Here is a 24,750-nt window from a genome sequence, read left to right as displayed (position 1 = left end):
TAAAACAACCTGTTTCCTAAACTGCAGGCAGATGCTGTGTGTGTAATTAATGACAGAATTTGTAGGCAGTGCAGTTGCTCAGGTCTGATTGAGAGGAGTATTTGTCTTACAGAAACTTTATTACTGATAAAGATTTGTGAGCCAGAAGGAACACAGCATGATTCACAGAGCGCAGGCTAAATTTGAAGGGCCTGCAGGTATAGAAGGAATTTTTATTGTGAAACCAAGCAAATCTGAAATGCATGAGACAATAAACATGGAATCCCCAGACACAGTTTTTACCAGCTCATGTAGACATTAATCAGAGCATTCACTTTCAGATTGCATCATAAGGCTTCCCTATTGGCTAGAATGACATAAATAGGACTCATCTGATGCATGAAGATCCCAGTGCCTTCCAAAATGCTGCATGTGTCACAGGGCAGGATTGGGCCCATGATTACCAAATTAATTGTCTTGGTTACAAGAATATTATACTTGGACAGAAAGGACCCCTTTCTGTGTGCTCACATTTTACTGAGGGACAAAAGAAAAACTAATGGGTGCATGACTCTTTCAATAACTGCTATTTCACAAACGTTTTGCAGCAACTATTTAGTACACTGAACACTGTGTATGAAAGGGACCATTCTCCTTTTGAAGGTCATATTATATAAATACAAGACAACTTCTATTGAATTACCCTGGACAGAATGTGCTTAAATTATTTCTTTCAACAAGAGATAGAAGACACGGGTGAGAATTTGGACTTAAGAATGCTGTTAAGATGCTTAGCTACCAAACATTGCCAGTTCAAATAACTGAATAACTGCTGTTCCTTCACAGCTGTTGTCTAAGCCAAAATTCAGTGGAGTTGAAAAGATCAAGACTATTGGAAGCACATACATGGCTGCTACAGGACTGAGTGCTACACCCAACCAAGAACACAGTCAGGTACAGCACAGATATATCAGGGGCTTGCTAAGTCACTGTCACAACCACATGAATTTAAATATATATTTGTTGGTATTCCATGTGTTGCAGTTAAAATCTGTCTGAATAGCATGTACTGTATGTTTCTGGACAGGGTTGTACATATTTTTGTTCAATAGCCTCTGTGAGCAATTGCTCGTTATAATATGGAAATGACATATTTGCATTTTCATTGACTAAATATGCATTTAATTGGAAAGCCACCAATCTCTATTACTGTACAGTATTTCTCAGGGGAAGTATTTTGATTCAGAGAGTCTATTAAAAACATCAAAAGCTAATGTTTTCTAGCATGTGTTTCAAGGGGAGAGGGAACCCTATATCACACACATACTTAAGGTAGCCTAAGGGTGAGCTTTCTATTCAGATACTTCCATTTTTAAATAATTTTTTATGGCAAGGCCAGAAAATGCAAGGAAGTAGACATGCAAATTAAAAAAATTCTGCACATCAAGACTCTTCTCAGGTTCTGAGCAGATGCTTAACTTACTAGTACAGATTAGGGACAAAGAGATAGTAGTCGCAAATCAACACATGCTTTGTTTAGGATTAATCAGTTCCTGCAACATCCACAATCTTTCTAGCCTGAAACAATTAACAGCTGAATTATAGTCCACCAACACAAAAGGTAAACACTTGAGATTAGCCTGCTGTTTAAAATGCAGGGGCAGGGGGACAAGAGAGATATGATACACTGAGGATCTGGAGAAAAAGGGAAATTGATGTTTAATAAAACTAACATTCCTAGGAAGCAATTTATCTTATGAATTATACACAGATGCTGGAATTCAAGAGATTTGGGGCTTATTCTTCATTTAGCTAAAGATCTTGCTGTATGAATTTAGCCCCTCAGGACTTTATTTTGCACCTTTTCGAAAAGTAGTGTTCATTATCAGACTGTTTAATACACTATTGATGGCTCTTGTCCATGGTAACTCAAGTATAGTTAGTTACAAATGACTTAGCATCTAGTTTGAAATTTAGGAGTCCACACAAAATCGAAGGTGCTAGACTTTGAGCACTTAGGCCCTTCTCTTTGTAGATACTTTGGTATTGTAATACTTAAGGGGTGGACAAATGACCAATTATACCATTTTTAAATATATCAATTATCATGTGTTTGTCCATTGGTGGCATCAGTTCAGTGTAAATGTTTTGTTTGTTCACTTATATAGTAGTGTTCATATACCTAAACCACTAAACTTTAAATCTGTATAAAACAAGTGTAAAATCACAGAAATGTAGCTCCACTTACATTAACATAGGAGCAGGCACACAAAATCTTTATATCACATTACCAAGTGGTAAGTCCCACTTTTTCTTTCATATTGGTATAATTGATTGTTGCTCTCTGTTCTCTTCATTCTTAATATTGCAATGTCCAACTCAGAGAGAGGTCAGTAAACATAATAGTCTGAAGTCAGAAAGAAAGTAGGGTAAATTTGAACCGGATAGACTAAATAAATCTTAAATGCATAGCATAAGCTTTTGTAAGCAGCAGCTTACTTCATCTGTCACAGCTTATGAAAGTTTATACTATGCATCTCAGTTTTAGTAAGTCTCTTGAGGTGCAAATTTATCCTACCTTCTGAACTTCTAACTCAGCCACTATACTGCCTCAGCCCCAGATTAAGCATTTAGGCTCCCCATACACTGCAGAGAGAGAGTTAAATTTTCCAGGAAAGGATCCTCAGAAGCAAACTAACTGCTTAAGAGCTACCTAATGTTGCTAGGAATGAAGGGGGCATATTTTGGTCACCTAAGGAGCTGACTAGGACAGAGACAGGCATTTTACAACTTTCTGGATTCTTAGCCATGAAGCTTTTCTTCAGTTAGGCACCTACCACTTTCTTTGAAGGCCTGAAGAACAGAAGTAAATCCAGGAAGAATGTAGTGGTGTGGTCACATCCTCCTTCAATTCCTGCCTTAGATTTAGGAAGGAGACACCTGGCTTCTCATTGGGGTTGGGGAAGTGATGGTGTTGGCATGTCTTCCCGCGTGACTGTGAGGGGAAGGGGCAGCAGGAGAGAACTGGGATCTCCCCAACCTCTCATTGCAGGGCTGGGAAGGGACTGCTGCCCTCTTCCTCAGCAGGAAGCCTGAGCCTGGGTCTTTGCTCAGGCCCAGGGTGAGGCACTTGGCACTCCTTTGGTAGGCTGCCTCCTCCTGGTCAGCAGAGTGCAACATGGGCCATACCTCCCTTTTCACAATCCTAGATCTGCTCTTGTTGAAGAAACCTTTCTTCCAAAAGATAGCCTGGGAAGGTGGCACCAGTGGTTGTGCCCCATCTTCACTGAAAGCTCAGTGGTTAGCTCACTAACCCAGGATGTAAGAGACCCATGCTCAAACTACTCTTCTGCCTGAGATAATTTGAATACCCATCTCTCAAGAGTCTCCTGATCACTGGGTTATAGTATTCCTTTGGGAATAATTTGCTCCTGTTGAAATTCTTACACTTGGAGGGATTCAATATTTAAATTAGAGCAGCTCAGGTCAGAGGGCGTGAAAGCTCCTCCTTGCTACCTTAGAATATGGGGTATTCTGATGTTTGTGTCACTGTTGGGAAATGTGGATCGAAGTTCCTGTAGAAAGAGGATGGTCTGCCATAGGCTTCCTACAACTTTCATGAGTGTTGAAAACACTGAGCTATTAGGTGAAAGGAGGGAAACCCAGCCTCTCCTCAGTTTTTCTCAGTTAACTCCAGAATGTGTACTCTGAGACTGCATACATGTTTTTGCAGGTGAGACAGGTAAAGAAGTACCTGGTGTGCCAAACCCAACAAAACCTGGGAAGACCAAGGCAGTGCTAGGTTTAACCTGAAGCAGAACCTTTGACATATGGGGAATATTAATTTTGGAAATTCCTGCAGATTTGGGCACCTACAAGATAAGACAGCTGCTGAGCAGGATTTGAGATGCCTAAAATGGCATTTTGGCACTTAACTACTCCTTGAGTGTCCATGTGGGTCTAATTCTTAATTACCACTGGGCACCTCTACACGTACACTGAGGCACTTTTCCTAATGCACATTAAATTTAGTACTTCCAATGTGAGGTACTAAACAAATAAGTATTAGACTGCCTTGATGTGCAGTAACGAATGTGCATGGTTTTTAAGTGATGCTTCATGTGCAGTAAAATAGGCTATTGTACACTAAAGCACTCATGTAGACACACCCATTGAGATTCTGGACTTTCTTTCTGCATACTTGAAAAGGGATAAAGTGACTTCAACAAATTGTAACTAATTCTATTGTCTATGTGTCTATGAACTTGAATGATCACTATTCTAGACCAACCATAATGATAGGTGGCCTGGATAATGATACCTGAAGTTGAGATTGAAATGCACTGTGACTGCACAGCAAATATCTCTGAATTGATCCACACTGCAGTCAAAGGTGTGACTGATCACAGTGTATAAGATATACTCAAAACTCAGACTAGGTTTAAACTAGTTTGATCAGGTCCTGAGAACAAAAGAGCCAGGGCAGCTTAGGGTCTCAGCCCAAGTTGCAAAGTCTGCCCAGGGTCATGGGCTGTTGACCTGCACTAAGTTCCATACTGCCACAGCTTCCTTGTGATCAGTACCTGAATGTGAATTACAAACAGAACAAGTACTTTAGCAGCCAAGAAAACAAACTTTATATGTATGAAAAAATTAAGATTTCATATTTTCCCACATCTTTTTCAAAACTGTGTGGCTGGGTAAGTATTGTAAATCATTCCACCACATAAAAAATATATCCAGTTTCAGGACAAATATTAACATGATAAATAAATATAAAGGTAGCCAGAAGGGAAACCCAGTCCAAAGGAAGTCCAGTACCCTGTTGATTAATAGTGCTGTTAGAGTGCATTACAAAATTTAGCTGCAGTAGGCTGCACTTGCTGTCTCAACAGTTTTTCACTTCTGTTCATTACCTCTTTTCCAGAACTAATGGGTGCTTCACAGTCCGTATTCATACAAACACCATAGGCATGATTCTCCTGCTTGTACTATTAAACATCATGATTCACACCATTCAAATAAGCTGGTGTCTCCAGCGTTGATGACAGCCATATCATGTCCAAAAATTGCATGCCATTCAGCTGGTCATGAACATTGATGCTGCTTGTCACTGAGCAGTAAGGCCTAGATCCTATTCCATCTTGGCTAGGGACAGACATTGCACATAAACCAGCTTAAGTGATCAGAAACTGGTTTAAACCTGTGAAAGAACAGAAAACTAGTTTCAAAATGGCTGAAAGCAATTTGAGATAAACCTGGCTGAATGTAGTATCAGACTTAATTGATTTGGCTTAGGTGCCTATGTGTGAGCCTATTCCACCCTGTTCAAGTCCCTAAAAATCATTAATATGTCTACTTTTGTAAGATACATCATCTGACACTTATCACTGACTGTCTACACAAAATGCTGACTGTGCAGTAGCCCATGACTATTGCGCATTACTGTTGCATGGTAGGAAGCATGATGCAATGCTACTGCACAGTAGTCATAAGCTATTGCACAGTCAGCATCACAAAAGAGCTGTTCCTCAGTGTTACTACATAGTAACTCTGGTTACTGCACAGACATTTAGTACTTGTTTATACTAAAGACGCAGCCACTGAGTTGCAAAAAAGCAGCCAGGATGAGGAGGACCCACCTTTTGGGTTAACAGTTTTTCAGTGATTAAATCAGGATAGAACTGAACCTAGATACTTAAACCCACTTAACATACACAATAGTATCCAGGCCTAGTTGAAACATCTGTGACATATTTAAACCAAGGCACTAATGCTGAAGATCAACAGGACACCAGTCTCCTAGCATATACGTAAAACAATGAAATGTCATATTCCAGACAATTTTGAGTAACCTAAATGATATGAAGCAAATTCAGTAGCTTTTCTTTTCAGTAGCTTTTCTTTGAATAATTTGATTTCCTGTTCTGTAACAACACTTGAATATTTTTGCTAAATATGTTTTTACACTCTACTAATATTTACTTATACAATAATCATTTAGCAACTTGTGACCCAAGTTAAATCACTGTTAGTAAATCATGGAATGTAATTTTTGTGCTGAGTGCAACAGGCTACTTCAGTCATGTTTTCCATTACTATTGGAAACTAAGTATCAGTGGAGCTCAATAAGAATAACTGTTTATCCATTAATGCCTGACAATAATAATCTTTTTTCAGAGAGAAGGAATGTTTTCTCGTGGAAAAAGCAGAGACTGTGATGTAGCTATGCTGGGATTGAATTTTACTCATTGACTGAGTTTGGTCAAATGATTTGACCTCCTTGTAACTTAAATATATCTATTTTACAGAAAAGTGTAAGAAAAGCACTGTGCATTTAAGTAACCCATGACTGTAAAGAGTTCTGGTATTCTTATACAGATAGAAATGCAAAGCATTTTCTATTTCAGAGATGACCAACTTAAGACATAGGTGTCACAAGTGGCGTGAGCAGCCTGTGTGTAGGGGACATGGCAGATTGGGGAGCAGGCAGGCAGCACAGACTGACAAAGCAGGAAGGAGAAAGCAGAGAAGCAGATTTGGAAGGGGAATGAGATCAGAGTGACACTCAGGAAGGGTATGGGGCTAATATTTGGTACACCTGCCAAAAAAGGTTAGCCCTCACTGCTCTATTTAAAAGTAATTGGTTTATGTATATTGCCTTCAGAGACTGAGCTTGCTAGAACTTTATGCAGTCTTACTATGTGAAAGAGTTGGTATTTGCTTACCACTTGGCAGCAAACGCTCCTATTTTATTTATGAAAATGTGCAACAAAATTTCTGACTTCAATATCTGTCTTGTCATCCCCATACTGATACTTACAAGAATTAAAAACATTTCTGTATCAACTTAAAGATTCCTCCCCTCTACCCAGCAGGTTTATAAGACTACCAAGGCTAGATATAAAAAAAAAAAAAAGGGGGCAAAACAATGATCCACAAAAACCGATGGCTACCATCATAGAAAGTCTCTTGGTTGATGGATGATGTGATGCAGCCAAAAACGGCAACAACAAAAACAATGTTAGAACTAGAGAGAGAATTTAAATCGCGTCTAAAGAACTGTTCGGTGCCTCTTTGAACTGAGTAGTTATACTATTAATCCCTGTGAAGATGTTCAGTTTCTCCTGGGAGAGTTGCTGCTCTCTCCAGGAGAAACCACAAGTGTATACATGTTCAGGCTTTCCACACACCGCCCCCCCCCCCCCCAGGGCAAGTAAAAATAACTGCTCCAGAAGAAAAATAACCAGGGAATAACCAGGGTTAAATCACTTCCAGGGGAGTTTCATCTCAGAGAGTGAATGTCTGTACATGGTGTCTTCTCTCAGAAGACAGTACAGTCCTCCAGCAACCACCCCTCCACCTCCCACTGCGAAGGAGGCTGTGTGTCACTCACCGGACTGCCGCTCCAGCAGGGAGCAAAACATGCCCCCTTCACAATCCACACGTGCTGCAGAGAAATACAGGTTGATCACGGGCAGTCTAGGTCAACCAATAAGGGCTACCCTATGCACTGCTGACACCTGTCATCAGACAGACTAAGAGAGCCTGCAGAGCAAGCTGAGATTTGTACATAGCCCCCTCCTCCCCGCCCCCAGCTGCACAGTGTCAGCACTGCAAGTTCTCTACTCTTCAGGGCCTCAGCATTCAAATGTCTGTATTTGCAGCTCTGGGTAATTTTTTCCACCAGGAGAACAAATGGAAGAATTCTCCCAGATTATTTGAATGTGTGCACACAGCTTCAGTCTATTTGGTACTGAAGAAATGTCTATCTCAGATCACCATCAGAATCAGCATTGATTGGCCTGCTTCTGTGTTGGCAGGCTGATCACAAATATAAAGAAAAAATGCACATGGAGACTCATCTATTTTCCCAGCCAAATATAATTCCTATAAGGTTGGGTTTGTGTTACTGGAGTGAAAAGCCAGTACTGCCACTTTCTATGCCAGGGGCAGGGAATTATTTTGGGTGGGGGGCCTCTTAACAAATGTTGGTGGTCTGTCAGGGGCCACATAGGTAACCCTGCCCCTTGACGGTTGTCGCACCCCCTGGTCTCCACATTGGAACCAGAAGTCCTACCCCCTAACCTTGACCTTTGCCACCAGAAGTCCCTCCCCTTGCTGAACCCTCTTACCCCACCACAAATGCTCCTTTTGGGAAGCGGGGTTGCCATCTTGGAACCAGAAAAAAACCCAATTCTTACACTAGAAGTCAAACACCTACTATAATATATTTTCATTTTATTACAAAAAATATTTGTCACAACTTGTGATTGTGTACTGTATATAGAAGGGATTGCATAATAAGTCACAAATAAAATCCTATTCTTATATTGTACGTGTATGGTGGGGTGTGGTTGAGGGTGGTGGTGTGTGTATGGTGGTGTGTGTGTGTGTATTGGGTGTGGGAATGTGGGGGGGTTGTGAAAGGGTGTGGCCGTGTGTGGGGGCATAGAGTATTTTGAGGTGTATGTATATGTTGGTGGGGGTAGGGTGTGAGTGTGGGGGGTATAAGGAAGGGGGTGGTGTAGGGACCCCCACACACACTCCCCCCATGGTGTGCAGCCCCCACTGCTGGAAGCAGCAGCAGGTGGGGAGCTCAGTGTGGTCGTGCCTGGCGCAGGTGCCCAGTGGGGCACAGCTTTGGCCAGCACTGCACCGGGGGGTGGGGAGAGGGAGGAGCATAGCTTTCCTGGCTGTCTCTATCACCAGGGCTCCACGCCACATGCCACACACCTGCAGCTCCCACACTCACAGTATGGAAAGCCCTGTACTGGAGCTTGCTGCCTTCCCTGTCCCTGCTGTGCAGGTCCCCGCACTCTGCTGGGAATAGAGGAAGGCCCACGCCATGCTTCTGTGCAGAGTCCAGTGCAGGGCTTCCTCACTGTGAGTGCAGGAACTTCAGGTGCATAGCACAGAACCCCAGCAAGAGAGGCAGCCAGCGCTGTGCTGGGGTCAACAAGTATTCTTGATGAGTAGCCTTGCACTCATGGCCAAATATATAGTTGTGCGGGCTAAGCATGTATACCATATTTTATGTGTGTGCTCCTAATGGATGTGTAGCAGCTTTGGACACCTGAAAAATAGTCAGCCACAATCTATGATTACCAGACTTACCCACAGGAGTGAGGAAAGGTCTTGAGTGTGCCCATCCCTCCTTTGCCCCATAGGGCAAGGACTAGAATACTAGTCTTCCGTCACCCAGAGGAGAACTGGACTTCTTATCTCCAGCCTCACCTTCCAGCTTTCATTATTCATTGCTTTTGAAAAAAGCACTTTTTTCAGTGCTTTTGAAGCTGAGCCACTAACATAATCATTAAAAAGGGGATAGGGGTACAGAAAGAAGCTTTTGTCCCGCTGGAGGCAAGGATCTAGGCTAGAAGCCAGAGCCCTCTCCCTTTCAGGCCAGTAGCCACAGCACTGAGACATATAGCCCTGGTTTGATTTCTTACTTCTAGCTACCACATACCCTTCTGGTGGCTACCAGGGAGCCAACTCCAAAAGAACCACTGGAGAAAAAACTGGGTAATGGCTGACCTGTGATGTGATAGTTAAAGTGTTGTGTTAGGAAGTCAAAGGTACCTAGGTTTAAATGCTCTCTGAGGAAGGTTGACCTAGAACCCAGGTCCTCTAGCCTCCTGGGCAGTTGCCCCAGCTACCCTGTTACTTGGTGAAAAGAAGGGAGTAAACACATACTCTCTCACACCAATTTATTCTGCAGTTGGAATCCATATGTATTAGTTCACACATGCAGGAATAATTTTCATGTCCAAGAACAGAATTCCTTCAGGTATCTAAGTGCCGATAATGCCCAGTAGATGACTGAATCTGGAAACTTGGGGCACCTATACATGTCCCAATGCCTGCTCCAATGCATGCTAATTAGCATGTGGCAGAGCAGCCCCAGTTAATCAAGTCTGCTGGAGTGTGCTACTTAGCCTGCAGGCCTGGCATCTTGTGTGTTAAGTGTCCTAGTACTTCAAAATGGCAGTGGGAGCACTTTACAGCTCATTGAACAAACTTTAGTTAAAGCACCCCCAGCACCATTTTGAAGTATGGGACCCTGAATACACGGGATGCTGCTGGCGCCTTAATTAAAGTGGCTGCCAAGGACCACTATAATTAAAGTGCCCTACACTCACGCAGGAGCAGATGGAAAGACATGATTGAGGACCAGGAAGGTCCCCAAATGGAACCAGGAATCCAAATGGGATAGCTCATTATCATTATCAAGGTAGCTAACGTGGTCCCCATCTTCAAAAAAGGGAAGAGAGAGGACCCAGGCAACTATAGGCCCATCAGTCTTACCTCTATCCTTGGGAAACTCTTTGAGAAGATCCTCAAGGAGCACATCTGTGATGGGCCAGCTTCAGGGATGATACTCAAGGGCAACCAGCACAGCTTCATTAGGGGCAGGTCATGTCAGACCAACCTGATTGCCTTTTATGATCAGGTCACAAAGGCAATGGAAGCAGGTGCCGCCGTGGACGTAGTCTTTCTAGACTTCAGCAAGGCCTTTGACACTGTCTCCCATCCCATCCTCATTAAAAAACTAGGCGACTGTGGCATTGATGCCTACACAGTCAGATGGATTGCAGATTGGCTGAAGGGTCGCACTCAGAGGGTGGTGGTGGACGGGTCATATTCAACCTGTGGGGAAGTGGGCAGCGGAGTCCCCCAGGGCTCAGTCCTTGGGCCTGCGCTGTTCAATTTCTTCATCAGCGATTTGTACGATGGGGTGAAATATAACCTGTTTAAATGTGCTGATGATACCAAAATTTGGGGTGAGGTGAGCATGCTAATAGGGAGGGAAAAATTGCAGCAAGATCTGGATAGGTTACAGGAGTGGGCTAACATAAACAGGATGAGTTTCAGTACTGACAAGTGCAGGGTGCTGCACCTAGGCAGTAGAAACCAGCAGCACACTTATAGAATGGGAAACTCCCTTCTTGAGAGCACAGAGGCAGAAAGGGATCTTGGAGTCATTATTGACTCCAAGATGAACATGGGCCGACAGTGCGAGGTCACGGTTGGCAGGGCTAACCAGACCTTGTCGTGCATCCACAGGTGCATCTCAAGTAGAGCCAGGGAGGTGATCCTCCCCCTCTATGCGACGCTGGTCAGGCCACAGCTGGAGTACTGTGTCCAGTTCTGTGCGCCCCATTTCAGGAGGGACGTGGACAACGTTGAAAGGGTCCAGTGGAGGGCCACCCGCATGATCCAGGGACAACAGGGAAGACCCTACAATGAGAGATTGCGGGACCTAAACCTGTTCAGCCTTCACAAGAGAAGGCTGAGGGGGGACCTGGTGATTGTTTATAAACTCTCTAGGGGGGACCAGAAGGGTTTGGGGGAGACACTGTTTCCCCTAGCGCACCCTGGCATGACAAGGAACAATGGACACAAATTATTGGAGAGTAGGTTTAGATTAGACAACCACAAGAACTACTTCACAGTTAGGGCAGCTAGGAGCTGGAACCAACTTCCAAGGGAAGTGGTGCTGGCTCCTACCCTGGGGGTCTTTAAGAAGAGGCTTGATGCCTACCTGGCTGGACTCATCTGAGTCCAGTTTTTTTTCTCCTGCCCAGGCGGGGGGTCAGACTTGAAGATATACAAGGTCTCTTCCAACCCGACTTCTGTGATTCTATGATCTGAGTGTGACAGCCTGGAATCTCTAACAGGCACACCATTCATTAACAAGTGTTTTACGTGTATATACTGGATTTACTAAAACCAGTTATACTCATAAAATAGAAGATAATTATCAAACTCAAAGATGTTTTACATCTGGCTTAATATATTTTAAATATTGTTTATAAATACCTACATAGGAGAGGTTTTCATTTGCATGCACACCAGCCTACCCTGGACATATTATGCCTTATCACATAAGTAAAACCAGACTGTTTCTACCAGCAAGTACTACCTACCACAGTATTATTGTTTCTGTTGTATGACTATATATTGGAGAGCTTAGCATTTTATTCATTCTGTTTATTTTGTTTTTTATGTATTTATATCTATATTAACTGAGATTAAAGAAAATGCTTTGATGATTCTAGTTACATGAATTCTTGTTTGTATGCTTGTTTAAATTTAGGAGCCAGAACGACAGTACCTGCACATTGGAACTATGGTGGAGTTTGCATTTGCCTTAGTGGCAAAGCTGGATGTCATAAACAAGCATTCATTCAATGACTTCAAGTTACGAGTAGGTATGTAGCACAAGGTATTTATAAGAAAATTCAGTAAGGGAGAAGTCACTGTGAAATATTAATACATCAAAATACTGGTAATACCTAGCTAAAAGTAGAGAAGCAGCTTTTCCCTGTGTGAAGGGAGAATCAGTGGTATTGCCAGTGACATGACCTACAGCTGAAGCTGTTTCTCTCAAGTTTGCATCCAAAAACCGAGGGATTCACAAGTAGGAAGCTATTTTGAAAAAAGTTTGCCTATGTGTCTGCATTGTTTTTACGATAACCCTATGCTCTCTTTTTCTGAATATTTGTAAATGTTTAAAACTATTCAAAACTACAGTGGCAGAAGAAAGTCAGTGCAAAAAATCCGAAGCCAAATGCATAAAAATCCCCCTTTGCCCAGTGTGCAGGAACAGAGTCCTATTTCCTAATACAGTGGTAACTACTCATTTAATCCTTTCCTGGCGTTTTTTTAAAACTAATACAAAGACCAGTAGTGCTCTAATCTGTTTTTTTCTAAAATATGTACATATCCAATTCTCTGGCTTTAAATCCAACATACCAGAAAAAAAAAACTGTTCTGATCCTTTCATTTAAAAAACACTGGGCCTTGCTTACAGAGGGTCAGAGAAGTTTGCAGCCTAGGTAGAACTGGTGTCATATTGTCCACTTCTCCTGATTACACATTAGCAATTGGGCACCTCAAGTGTTAAGATCTGCAAGTCAGTTCTGTTTTAGAATATCACTTTCTATCTCCTTCTCTCAACATATCACGACACATTCTAAAGATTCAGAGTTATCATCAATGAACAAGAGAAACACAAAAAAATGAGTTCCTATTGGCAGAGTCCCATATGTTCCAAGATTTTAATTTCTTTGCAAAAAGTCTCAGTAGTTTTTAATACAACATGGAATTCAAAAAGTGTGAAATGTGAGCAGTGAATAAATATTGGAAATCTATACATCTATCCTGTGAACATGTCTGAAGTATTTGCTTTCTAATTAGACAGAAGTTAGTCACCTTTCTAGTCTTTTTCTTGCTGTGCGATTCTTATTTATTCTTCCTACTGCTTCTGCTCCCATGTTTAGTTCACAGTGCCACCCAATGGCGAAAGTTTGCCGTTAGCTCAGCGTGTTTTATTGATGTATGCCTAAAAAATCCTTCATTAATATTCTTTATATCATACACCACAGCTAAAATGAATAATGATACAGTGATGAAGTTTCTCCATCTCTCCTCCTTTAAGTGAGATAATAGTCAGCAAGTTGATCAAAAGATGGAGAATTATGAGGTTTCTGTATGAAATGGAAACCACCAGTGTCATTAATGGCTCAGTTCAAACAACAGAATTAAGGCAGTGGAGCTGTGTGTGATGAAAAACAGCTCGTGAGCATTAAACCCACAGCCTGATTACAGCAAAGCAGATTTAACTCAAGGTGGATTGACGGAGCAAAGTTTTTCTTTTGGGAAAAAAAAAAGCAGTGTTTCCTGGTGACTCCTATACTGTGTGCTTTATAGTCCATAAAAGTTACACCCCTTTGCTTAAGTGGGGTTGGAGATGGTGTGAAAAAGTTTAAAAAAAAAAAAAACTCATCACAGGTGGCTCAGAGTCTTCTTCAGTAGGGACAGAATTTGGCTGAAATATTGGTTTTATGCTTTTTTCTATGTGTATCATAGCAAAGCTCTTGCAGTGATGATGCACATAAACATGAGAGCAAGGTAGGCTATTTTGGATTTTGAGCTTCCCTATCTCACATCTAGGCTTAGACAATCAGACTGATGAATTCATACACGCCCTTAGCCAAAGATCCAAAGGGTGGCCAGGGTCAATGCCAGGGGGTCAGAATCAAAACCAAGACCAAAATGTAGAGCAAACAGAGCAAGGTCAGGGAGCAAGCCAGGTTAGATACCCGTGAGAGCCACATTTCAACAACCCAAGATGTGAAACAGAGATCAGAGTCCAAGCAGGGTCAGCAACAAGTGATCAGCTCTAGAAGCAGGACCCAGAGGCAAGGAAACAACAGGGCAGTGCAAGAGCAACAGGAGCCTTTTCGTCCAGACAGGTCCCCAAGGAAACAGGAAAACTTATATAGGCAGGAGGACCCAATCTGGGGCTGGGAGCCCCAGGGCAATCGGGCCAGTGGTGGAAGGCCTTTGTCTAGTGGGGCTCCGTTTCCTTGTCATTCTGCCTTTCTCCATGAGCTGTGGCTTAGTGGAGGGCTGAGCTCATCCTTGGTCCCAGGGTTAGGGGATCAGAACCAGATGCTGACTAGCTGTTTTGTGCTAATGTTAACAGGTTGTTCATTGGTAAGTCTAAAGCAGGGGCGGGCAAAATGGTGGCAGCCGGACTCCATTTCCCAGCAGTCCGCGCTGGTGTCGCTGCAGCTGGTTTCCATGGAGACCCCAGCAGTGCAGTGCCTGACAGGGTGGGGGCTGGATTTCCATGGAGACCAGCCCAGCAACACTGGCAGGGCAGGCGGCTGAGCGGGGAAGCTGCTCTGCAGCCAGTACTGGGATCTTGCAGGTGGGTGACAGCATGGTCCGGAGCTAGGGCAGAGCTGCCACGGGCCTGATCCAGCCCACAGGCCAGACTTTGCCTGCCCTTGGTCTAAAGTATTTAGGTGTTTTCAGTTTCAGAGGTGTCAGTTACCTTCTCTGTAAACCATGCCTTCAAGGGATTACATCTGGCAGAGCTGAAGTAATAAAAATCAAAGGAGTGGGTCTGCTTTGGCTATTATGCCTGATACAGGCAGGTTTGCCTTTTCAAGTCAATCTAGCAGAGCTTCTCAGAAAACTGTTAAAGGAATATACTCAGAAGCAAAGAAACAGAACATAAATCCATAAAGGGATTTAGGCACATGACTTCCGTTGCCACCAACAAAGTCCAACACTGAGATCCTCAAACCTCCATTTGGCTAGAGCCTGGCACCTAACCCTGTGGGCATGTACATTTCCTAAGGGCTAGGTCCACAAAAGGATTTAGGTGCTTAAGTCAAACCTGACTCTGGTGTTAGTCCTCAGGGGCCAAAATTATGGTCCTGAAGAGCCCTAATGAGCTGCTATCAAGCTTGGAAATGCCCACATGCTGTGCCTCAGTTTTAGACATGAGTTCCCCAGGTGCCTGCAGTACTCTTTTGGGACATGTTTATACATATCCAAACACTGTAGCCACCTAGCTCCAGGTTCCCTCATCTTGTTCAAGGCATCCCCAGGAAATCAGAATCCATGCAGAATGCAGAGGCCACGGCTTTCTTTCAGAATGGAGGAGGAGTGGCTAGAGCACTCTTCCAGGATAGGGGAGATCTGGGTTCAGTTCCTGTTAGGTCTCCAGATGATTCAGACTCACAATGCCCATCTCATGAAGGTGCATCCTAATTACAGAGCAATGGGATACTCTGGGGAGGGTTGTTTTCCATCCTTCCTATTAAATCTGTTCCACTTTCTATGGAAGAACTAAATGCCCTTGGGAAAAAGGAAGAAGATGAGATACTGAGTGACAGTATAACTCAGTGTCAGGGTATTTGTCTAAAAATGGAACACCTGTATCCCAGCCCCTTCTCCAACAAATATTTAAGAATTATTACACAGTGGTATAATGTGAAGAGCAAAGATAAAGAGCACACCACTCCAAACTACAGGATTTCACTGGAAGTAAGAGATGTGGGTTCAAGTGAACTCAGTTAGAGAAGGAGTTTGAATCAGAATCTCAGTCTTCTAGATATGCAATTAGGCATTGAATGCCACGCACAGAGAGGGGCTTGACCTTTAGGCCTTCAGCTTAGGCATGGGTGACTGGCATCTGCAGGTGCCTCTTGAATCTGGGGGGGCACCCGCAGATGCCAGCAGGGATGGGCCTGGCAAGCACCCACAGAAGCCATCGGCAGTGGGGATGGCCCTCTCGGGGGTGGGGGCATGTGCCCCCCTTTGCCCCCCCGGTTTCCCCTACCAGTTGCCAGTTAGCTGAGGCCTCACAAGGTGCTTTTGTGGATCCCATTCAAGCTGCCTCTTTTTCCCTGTGCAATGTATAGGGAGCCAGGCACCTGAGTCAGGGCCATGAATTCCCTTAGGCAGCAGGGCATGTAATGGCTGGATGCTGCAAAGTTGAGCTTTATGGAACTTGTCTCCGATTGTGTGGGATTTTTGCTATTGTCTAGGTTATATGGCAACAGCATCTTTCTCCAGAAACTCTGGCAGGTATATAGGTTGGTTGCTAGCCTGTGTCACCACGTTTAAACCACAGTTTTTTTCCAGGCTGGATGAGCTTACCTACATTACTGCCACACTGTCATTTTTGTTGCATGTTGCTTTTACAAATGTGGGGTGTTTTTCTTCAAGGTTTTAATGTATATGTTAAGATAGGGGCTGTATATAACAAAAAACTGATTCATTACTGAGGTACCAAACTCATGCTTGGAGTTTAGTTTTGTTTATTTTTTTAAAGTATATAATCCATAGTCTGGAGTATGTTTGTTGCATTGCAAACTGCCCTTGATCCATCGTAGTTTCCCCGCTCTGGACAGGAACTGGCTCTTATATTGTAATGAAATGTAGCCATTATGATCTGAAGAAAAGCAAAACTCTAGAACTCTTGGCTCAGAGATGATACTTTTTATTAGACCAACTAAGAAATAAAAATAAAGTATCTTTTTCTGCAAGCCTTCGGGCACACATGCCCTTCCTGAGGCTGAAGGAAAATTAAAGATGGTAAAAAGTCCCCATAGGTAGAAAATAAACTTCATTTTTGCACAAAGGAAGGTGAAGGTGGACGTTTGTTACTCTGGGTCCATAAGAGTATCTTTGTGAGTTGCTCTTTAGTTACTGAAAATGCACACTTTCTCTTCCTACTGCTTTCCCTATTATCAGAGTCTCCTTCCCACATTCTCAGTGACCTCAGGAATCCAGAATTACTGCAGGATTGAGGGAGGCTCTGTATTATCTTATTCAGCTCTCAAGAGAGACTCCTAACCTTCTGCTACAACACACTGAAGATATGAATGGAATCGTGTAGATTTATGGATTAATCTAAACAGTCTAGGTCAATCCTATAAGTAAAAGAGCACCCACTGAAAAGATTGAAAGTATCCAAGAACGCAGTAGTCTACTTCATATTTCAAAAGCAGAGCGAGCTGTAAATACAGCTTGATTCAGTCAGCATTTATTTATAGAGAAGGGGAATCCCGTTAATTAAAATTAGGAATAGTAGGAAATTCTGGTACACCTGTTTAATCAAAAATAGATGGTCTCTCTAAAATGCCTTTCTCACAATGTGTAATGATGGCAGTAGCAACTTATTAAGAAACTTGTGGAAAAAATAGATCTAAGAGGCTTTCTGTGAAATATAATGAAATGGACTAACGGATGGAATTTATATTCAAATATAATGCATACTGCCATGCCATTTACTGGTTATTTGGCCAACTGCACTACTTGTTGCTTACTTGGAGCAGCATTTATATTAATGAAAAATATGTACTACTTTTCAGGCATTAACCATGGACCTGTAATAGCTGGAGTCATTGGAGCTCAAAAACCACAGTACGACATTTGGGGTAACACAGTAAATGTGGCTAGCAGGATGGACAGCACAGGCATTCTAGATAAGATACAGGTATCTTTTTTTTTTTCATGTTACTGTTTAAACTTGTTCCTTCAGTTTTGGAAGCATGGCCAGCAAGTTTATAGAATAAGAGAACCAGTGAAAACCTATCCCCACCAGCTCACATTATAGAGTAGAAAAGCATCTGCTTATGCACCTTGCAGAAGAATCAGGATTCAAAATAAGGTGACCGTATGAGACAATGTGAAATCCAGGACACCGACCCCTCCCCCATCCTTTGCTACATGGACCCAGTGGGCATGTCTACACATGCATTTCTTCCAACTTAAATTTACTGTGCAGTTAAGTGGGACTAGGCCAGCATCTACACGTGCAGGCATTAAAGCACAATAACGCTGTATTACTGTATAGTGAGGCATCTATATGTGCATCTACACGTGTAGTAACTAATTGGTCATAAATTTGATACCTGCATGATGCAGGCATCAAATTTATGCTCAAATCAGCATAAGTCACCATATTTACTGTGCAGTACAGGCATGCATGTGTAGATGCACATCTGTGCTGTGCAGTAATTCCAGTTACTGCACAGTAAATGCAGATGTGTAGATTGCCCAGTGTTCTTTACTTCACAGTTATTAATAATCACCTGTGAAGTAGCAATTAGTGTTAATGGTCATTCCACTAATCAAGCTAACCTATTTTAGGTCAATTTTGCTCTCTGCAAAGGCTTTCTATTTAACAGCTCCTGCTGCTCTGCCTCTGTGCCCTGTAGTTGAGATGCTCATTTTAATTTTCACTGGCTAGCTGGGACCAGCCTCCAAAATCCAGGACTATCCCAGCCAGACCAGGACATATGGTCACTCTAATTCAAAGGCATTTCAGTAATGCAAAAGAGCAGGACTACTTTCAACTTCCATTCTAACCTTTCCCAAGGGAATCAAATCCTGCCTTGACAAAGGAGGAAAACACAATGGAGAAAATTGTGAAGAGCTTTGAATGCTGTCCAACAAGAGATGCTATCACAAAGAAAACACACATTTGGGTTTCATGAATTTATAAAAATGGTCAGGTAAAAGCAGCACAGTTTCTGCAGGGCACGTCTGATGCCCAGTGTTTCAAAAAAGACAAAGTTAAATGTGTTTTATTGTACACAGAGACCGTGTCCCCCACATGCAGGCACATGCACTTTGTGTGCCAAAAACCACATGCAGGGAACATTAAAGCATGCCACATGCTGCAAATTTGCAATGCAGGGGCAAAAATTGCTACTAGGGTTTCCTGATAGCAAAAAAACAACCCTAGAAAAAAGGTGACACAGCACACGCTACAATAGCATGTGCTAGAAAGAACAGACGCTTGGTCTTCCAGGGGGATGTTCTGGCTGCTAGCAGGAGTGTCTCCATTCCTTCATTTGTGCCCTGGTTGCTCCAGCAAACTGGGAGCCAGGAGGAGCTGGGCAAGGGCTGTTTGTCCAAAGTGGGACATAGTGTCCCACAAAACATGTCCACAGGGGCATGCACTGCTGCACAAAGTAGCAACACAAATTCGTACCATTGTTTGTGCTGCTACAGGCGCATGCCCCTGCACATCTGGATGTGGCCCAAGGGCACATCTATATGAGACATTTCCTGCAGAGCTGCCTAATTAGCTCCACAGTAAAGTCTCTGCATCTACACATGTGGTCCTATTAGGTCACAGTAAACTAATAAACGCCACCTTACATTAGTACAGTAAAAGCTCTGTTATCCGGCATCCCCTGGGAATGGGGGATGCCAGATAACAAAATAAACCAGTTAATTGAGCGGCCCAGACCACTGCTTCTCCCACCACCTTTGAGGCATCCCTCTTCCCCTCCCACCGGTCAGGGAGGCAGGCCCCGCACAGCCTGTTATGCCCCCGAGCCATGGAGACTAGGATGTGCAGGCTGCTTTGCCCCAGGCCTTGGGAGCTCAGAGAAACAAAAAGTGCTACGGTGGGCACTTACGGTTTCACTTTATCTTTCAAGTCAGCATGCCAGTTAGTAGAGCATGCTGGCTTGTAAGATGCCAGATAGCACAGCTGTTACTGTACTTGTAAATACAAGTACTGTCCTGCGGTGGCATTGTTTACTGCACAGCAATGCATGTGTAGATGCTGACGGGGCTGTCTGGGCCATGAAGGTGCTTCAGTGTGGGGGTTAACTGCTGGCTAACCACCACTGGATGTTAGCTAACCCCACACTGAAGCACCTCTGTACCCCAGGCAGCCCCTCCACAGCATGCTGAGCTGGGTTGGAGCAGCCCCGGGCTGGCAGGCTGACCCCCAGACCCTCTGCCAGCCAGGGCTGCTCCACCCCAGCTCAATGTACTGCAGTCCTGGGCACACATGTAAATACAGTGCCCAGGAGCAATAAACTCTGGCTCAATATGTAGTAGAGCTTATTGCTTTATATTAATGTCATGTGTAAATTCACCCAGAATTCAGCTCACCAGGCATCTACACATGTGACCAGTTGCACAGTTGTTACTGCACAGTAGTATAGTTGATTGTGCAGTAACTGATGTTACTGCACAGTCCTAGCAGCCTACGGGTTGTTTCTGACCCACGTCGCTGTAGCTTGTTGCTGCGGTGATGTAGCATCTTGTGTAGATGTGGCCACTAAGCCATTTGCATCAAGTTAGCATCTGGGACCTATAGATTAATAACAATCTATTCAGGGGCCTTTATGGACAGTGGGTTAGTTACCAGGTTTTGCTGGTTGGAAACCATTTTTAACATCCAGGAACCACCTTTTTCTTCTTTTTCTATGTCGTCTAGCACAGTGGGGTGCTGAACCACACCCAGAGCTCCTACCCACTGTAACAATAATAAAAACATCAACAACAACAATAATATCTTCATATGGAAAAACTGAGAATAAGTTTGGTCTCAAACTAGTGGCTGGCAAACATTTGTTCATGCTGCAAAGAAAAGCACGCAGCCCATCACAGTTCAGGTTATCCAGCAGCCTTTAATCAACGAGGGTTAGTCCTAAAGTACTCTTGACAAAGCACAGCATACAATTGAGGATGACATGCAGAGTGAGGAATAGGAGCTGTTCACACTAGGTCGTAAAGCCATGACCAGTGATGCTAACACCTTACTGTCACACCATTCATATAACGAAAGTACTTACAGGAATCAATAGAAGCAAAGCTGTGCTGAAAGGACAGATAACTCTTGAATGTCTGAAAAATGTCTGTGGAGTGTTTTCCTTTAGCTGAGGCAATAGTTACCCCCACTTGTATATATGTAGGGCCTTTGTTTTCAAACCTAGTCACAATATTTGTGATATTTACAGCATTATGCACTTAAGTCCAGTTATGAAGACCCTAAGTTAGCAGGTGCTCAAGATTAAAAAGGGAGCCTCTTCAAGATCTTACAAACATCATGACGACATCATGAGCACTCAGGACTGACTTTCTGTGCTATATGCTAAAAGAATACTTTTCTTTTCTCTAGCTGGGCTAATTATTTAAAAGAATAAACAAAACCACTGTGTTGTGTTTCAGGTTACAGAGGAGACAAACAACATCTTACAAACACTCGGGTATATGAGCACTTGCAGGGGAATAATAAATGTAAAGGGCAAAGGAGAACTGAAGACCTATTTTGTACATACTGAAATGACAAGATCCCTTTCACAAGGAAATGTGACATCCTGAAGAATATTTGTAGGTGTCAACAATAGCATATTTTCAGGAAAGTATCACGCACTTTTTTACTCCATTTTGGCCCTTAACATGAATATGCGTGTTATTTTCTGATATGTGGCACTTATTTTAATATGGCTGCAGAATAGTCCCATGGTCCATCATTACACACCTCAGTATTCTTATATTCCAGGACAGTTGTGATGTGTGCTATAGGACTGGAAGACTATATTGCCACTTGGGTTGTTGCTCCAAAACAGGAAGAAAAGAATCAGGGGTTGAGAAAGAGGCTGAAAATGAAGGCACTGATATAGAAGGGACTAAAAGAAAATGGTTGTGACAAACAAAACAAAAAAATCATAAGGCAATAAAGCTAGGGGTGCATAATATTTTCTGATGCATGGTGTTTTCTGGAAAAATGCGGTAGCCTCCCTGATAGCATCCACTAGCCTGATATTACAATATACAGTATTTGTAAATAACTTGATTCTGTTCCGCCATACACAGTTTGGATGTTTCACCAGTTGCATCTCATAGGCAGTGACACGTCGGGGGCACCTTGTTGGCATTCTTTTCTGGCGATGGTCCTCACACTGCAGGACCAGTTTTGTACAAACGTGTCAAATGTTTTGATGCCATTGTCTTTTGTAAAGTTAATTCATTAAAAGTTTATATGTACTTTGTCTTATACTTCTAGTTTGTTTTGCTTTCTTCCACTTATTTTCTTACCCTTTAATACTCACACTTCCTCTCTGCTACCATGTTTTATTAATGGTTATTGTTGCACAGTATTAATAATCCAAGATGATTATAGCACAAGGTCCCTGTCCATCTTAAGTCAGTACAGTCAGGTAAGTGTGCTACTTCTCCTCAAAAATAGACACATCTCCACTGTTTTCACTCTTCACTGGGTCGGGAGGACAAACTTCTTTCTAAATTTTGGCTCCTATGATAACACAAGCAATCTACCTCAAATGGATGAATACTCACAATATGGGGAAGCCCAGAAGCAATGGTAAGTTCATAAATTTCATAGACGTTAGGGCTGGAAGGGACCTTAAAAGATCATCATCAAGTCCAGCCCCCAGCTAGAGTCAAAGGATCCCAACAAGCTATGTGTTTTTTAAAAGAGTCCAAAATAGGTGCTTGCACCACCTCTGGATGAAGCCTATTCCAGGCCTTGGGAGTTCAGACAGTAAAGAAGTTTTTCTTTGTGTCCAGCCTAAAACAGTCTTGGAGGAATTTGTGACTGTTGGACCTTGTCATCCCTTGGGGCGCTCTGGTGAACAGGCATTCCTCCAGATCCTGATGTACACCCCTTATGTACTTATAGGCAGCCACCAGGTCCCCCTTGAGCCTGCGCTTTTCCAGGCTGAAGAGTCCCAGGGCTCTCAGCCTCTCTTCATAAGGCCTGTTCTCTTGCCCTCTGATCATGCACATGGCTCTCCTCTGGACTCTGTGATGCACCTCACAGAACCGAATTACAGTGCTTTGTACAAAGTCCAGGACAGGATGTGTGAAGGGATAATTCTTTAACTGTGAATGCCTTTTTCCCTTGGTAACCATGCTGTCCCTTTTCTTTGTGCCTTAAAAGCCCTTGAAGTTCAGCTTTGAGCTTGAAGAACATAATTATAAGTAGACACAGTCACATAAATTGTTGTAGTTTTCTCAATTAAACCCTATTGAAATAAAAAATACCAAGTATGTACTATGTCAAGGAGGCAAAATACAGACTGTATGCAGACTTTTAGAAGAAAGCTGTAAAGATTGCTTTTGCTCAGATTAATACTGGAACCAGACAAATGCATATTTTAGGAATCCCCTGAAGAGCCCAGTAAAAACAAGCAACATCCTTTAATACAGCTTGCTGTACTGTACTTCTTCAGGAAAAATACCACATTTTACATTCAGCACAGATGGAGGATTCCAAGTAGTATGCACTGTTCTTTTGATTGGAAAGACAAAGCATGACTGATTCATTCACAGTTTAATGAGATCAAGAATGGGTCCAGTTCATTGTTATGCATTATTTATTCTAACTAAAAAAGTAAAGCTTATTTTTCTCCTAATGATAGTAGTTCTTAAGTGAGAAGTTTGATAGTGTAGTACTTACAAAACTAAACCAAAAGACATCATAGGATAACAGGGGCAATATTTGATTTCAATGTCAGTTTTCTTTTAAATGGGTCTTCAAAGTTTACTGATTCTTTCTGTGCTGAGATTTCAATATGTCCAGCTTTTCAGCAAGAAAGAAATTCTGGGGTGCTTGTCTATTGTAGAAGTGCATAATCTCAAGTACAGTCAAAATAGGAACAATGAATAGAGCTTTCATTCAGGGAGGAAAAAACTTCCATAGGAAAAAAATGCAAAACTTTTGAAAATATAAAAATTCAGCTGCAGAACAATCATAATGTGGGGGTCATGGGAATCATACCAAGCTCAATGAAAATGTATTTCACATCATAAATTTCCAGGACAGAATTTTGGGAGGACACCCAGAAGACAGAACCTTGCGATTCATGTGAATATAAATGCCCCAGACCGAATCAGTAAGGGCTGGTTGAAGGAGGTTCCTGACTTGTCCTCAGAGACAGAGCTGCTCATTCCATGTGTGATGCTCAAAAAACAGTTCCTCTTCCCTGATACCAGAAGGGGTATGTGTCATAGCCTAGAAAGAAAATGTGGATCACTACATGAAGCACACAATGAATGACCTAGAAATACTGCATTATGGTGCATCTAAAAGGCTATAATTCTGCGATTTCTCTCTTGAACCATGTAAGGTTGTTAGCAAGTCACAAAGTTGGGTTTCATGTGTAAGTGATATGCACAGCTGTACTTGGCAGTAGGATGTGGAAGGCCGGGGAAAGATATACATCACATCTGGTGAGGAATCCTTCGTTCTTCTAGAGCTCTACATTTGGTATAGGCTCCAAATGGGAAAATATCTGATAGCCTCTCATACCATATGGAGTATGCTCTTACTCTCATCTGGCAGCCAGTATTCCCCTCCATGCTGTGGGAGCTACTTGGGGATGGAGAGCAAGAAGGATAGAACAAAAATAATTTACAGAATTTTGTGAAATTTGTTAATTCAATGGTACAGATAACAACAGTAGCAGCTTAGCTGCCACTAATGCTGTTAAAGTGCTGTTGCTAAAGGCAGAAAGTAGTGTTTTGTTTAACTTTTGTATAAGGCATCTTTTGTTCTATTTATTGTTATCTTTATATTTCATGCACTTTATAAAACAAATCAGTACATCTGTCTTTCCCCCACTAATTTACAGCTAGGATTACAACCTCCACATTGAGGACAAGACACATAGCTATGCTAATCTGGAA

General features: G+C 42.6%; 1 protein-coding gene across 3 annotated transcripts in view; it reads left to right on the top strand.

The window, feature by feature from the left end:
• Positions 1-22,098, top strand: part of ADCY2 (adenylate cyclase 2) — a 404,271-nt gene extending 382,173 nt beyond the window's left edge. For all 3 annotated transcript variants that reach the window (XM_090039146.1, XM_090039147.1, XM_090039145.1), the window contains 4 exons: positions 826-933; positions 12,080-12,194; positions 17,661-17,785; positions 21,268-22,098. In XM_090039146.1, the coding sequence (XP_089895272.1) occupies positions 826-933; positions 12,080-12,194; positions 17,661-17,785; positions 21,268-21,420 (501 nt within the window). In that variant the 3' untranslated portion in view covers positions 21,421-22,098. The remainder of the gene's footprint in view (positions 1-825; positions 934-12,079; positions 12,195-17,660; positions 17,786-21,267) is intronic.
• Positions 22,099-24,750: the final 2,652 nt, after the last annotated feature.

Source organism: Crocodylus siamensis, chromosome 3 (genome assembly GCF_052110815.1).
Source record: "Crocodylus siamensis isolate JL-2025a chromosome 3, ASM5211081v1, whole genome shotgun sequence".
NCBI classification, from domain to species: Eukaryota; Metazoa; Chordata; order Crocodylia; family Crocodylidae; genus Crocodylus; species Crocodylus siamensis.
The sequence above is the reverse complement of the archived record's forward strand: the minus strand, read 5'-3'. Positions and strand labels throughout refer to the sequence as shown.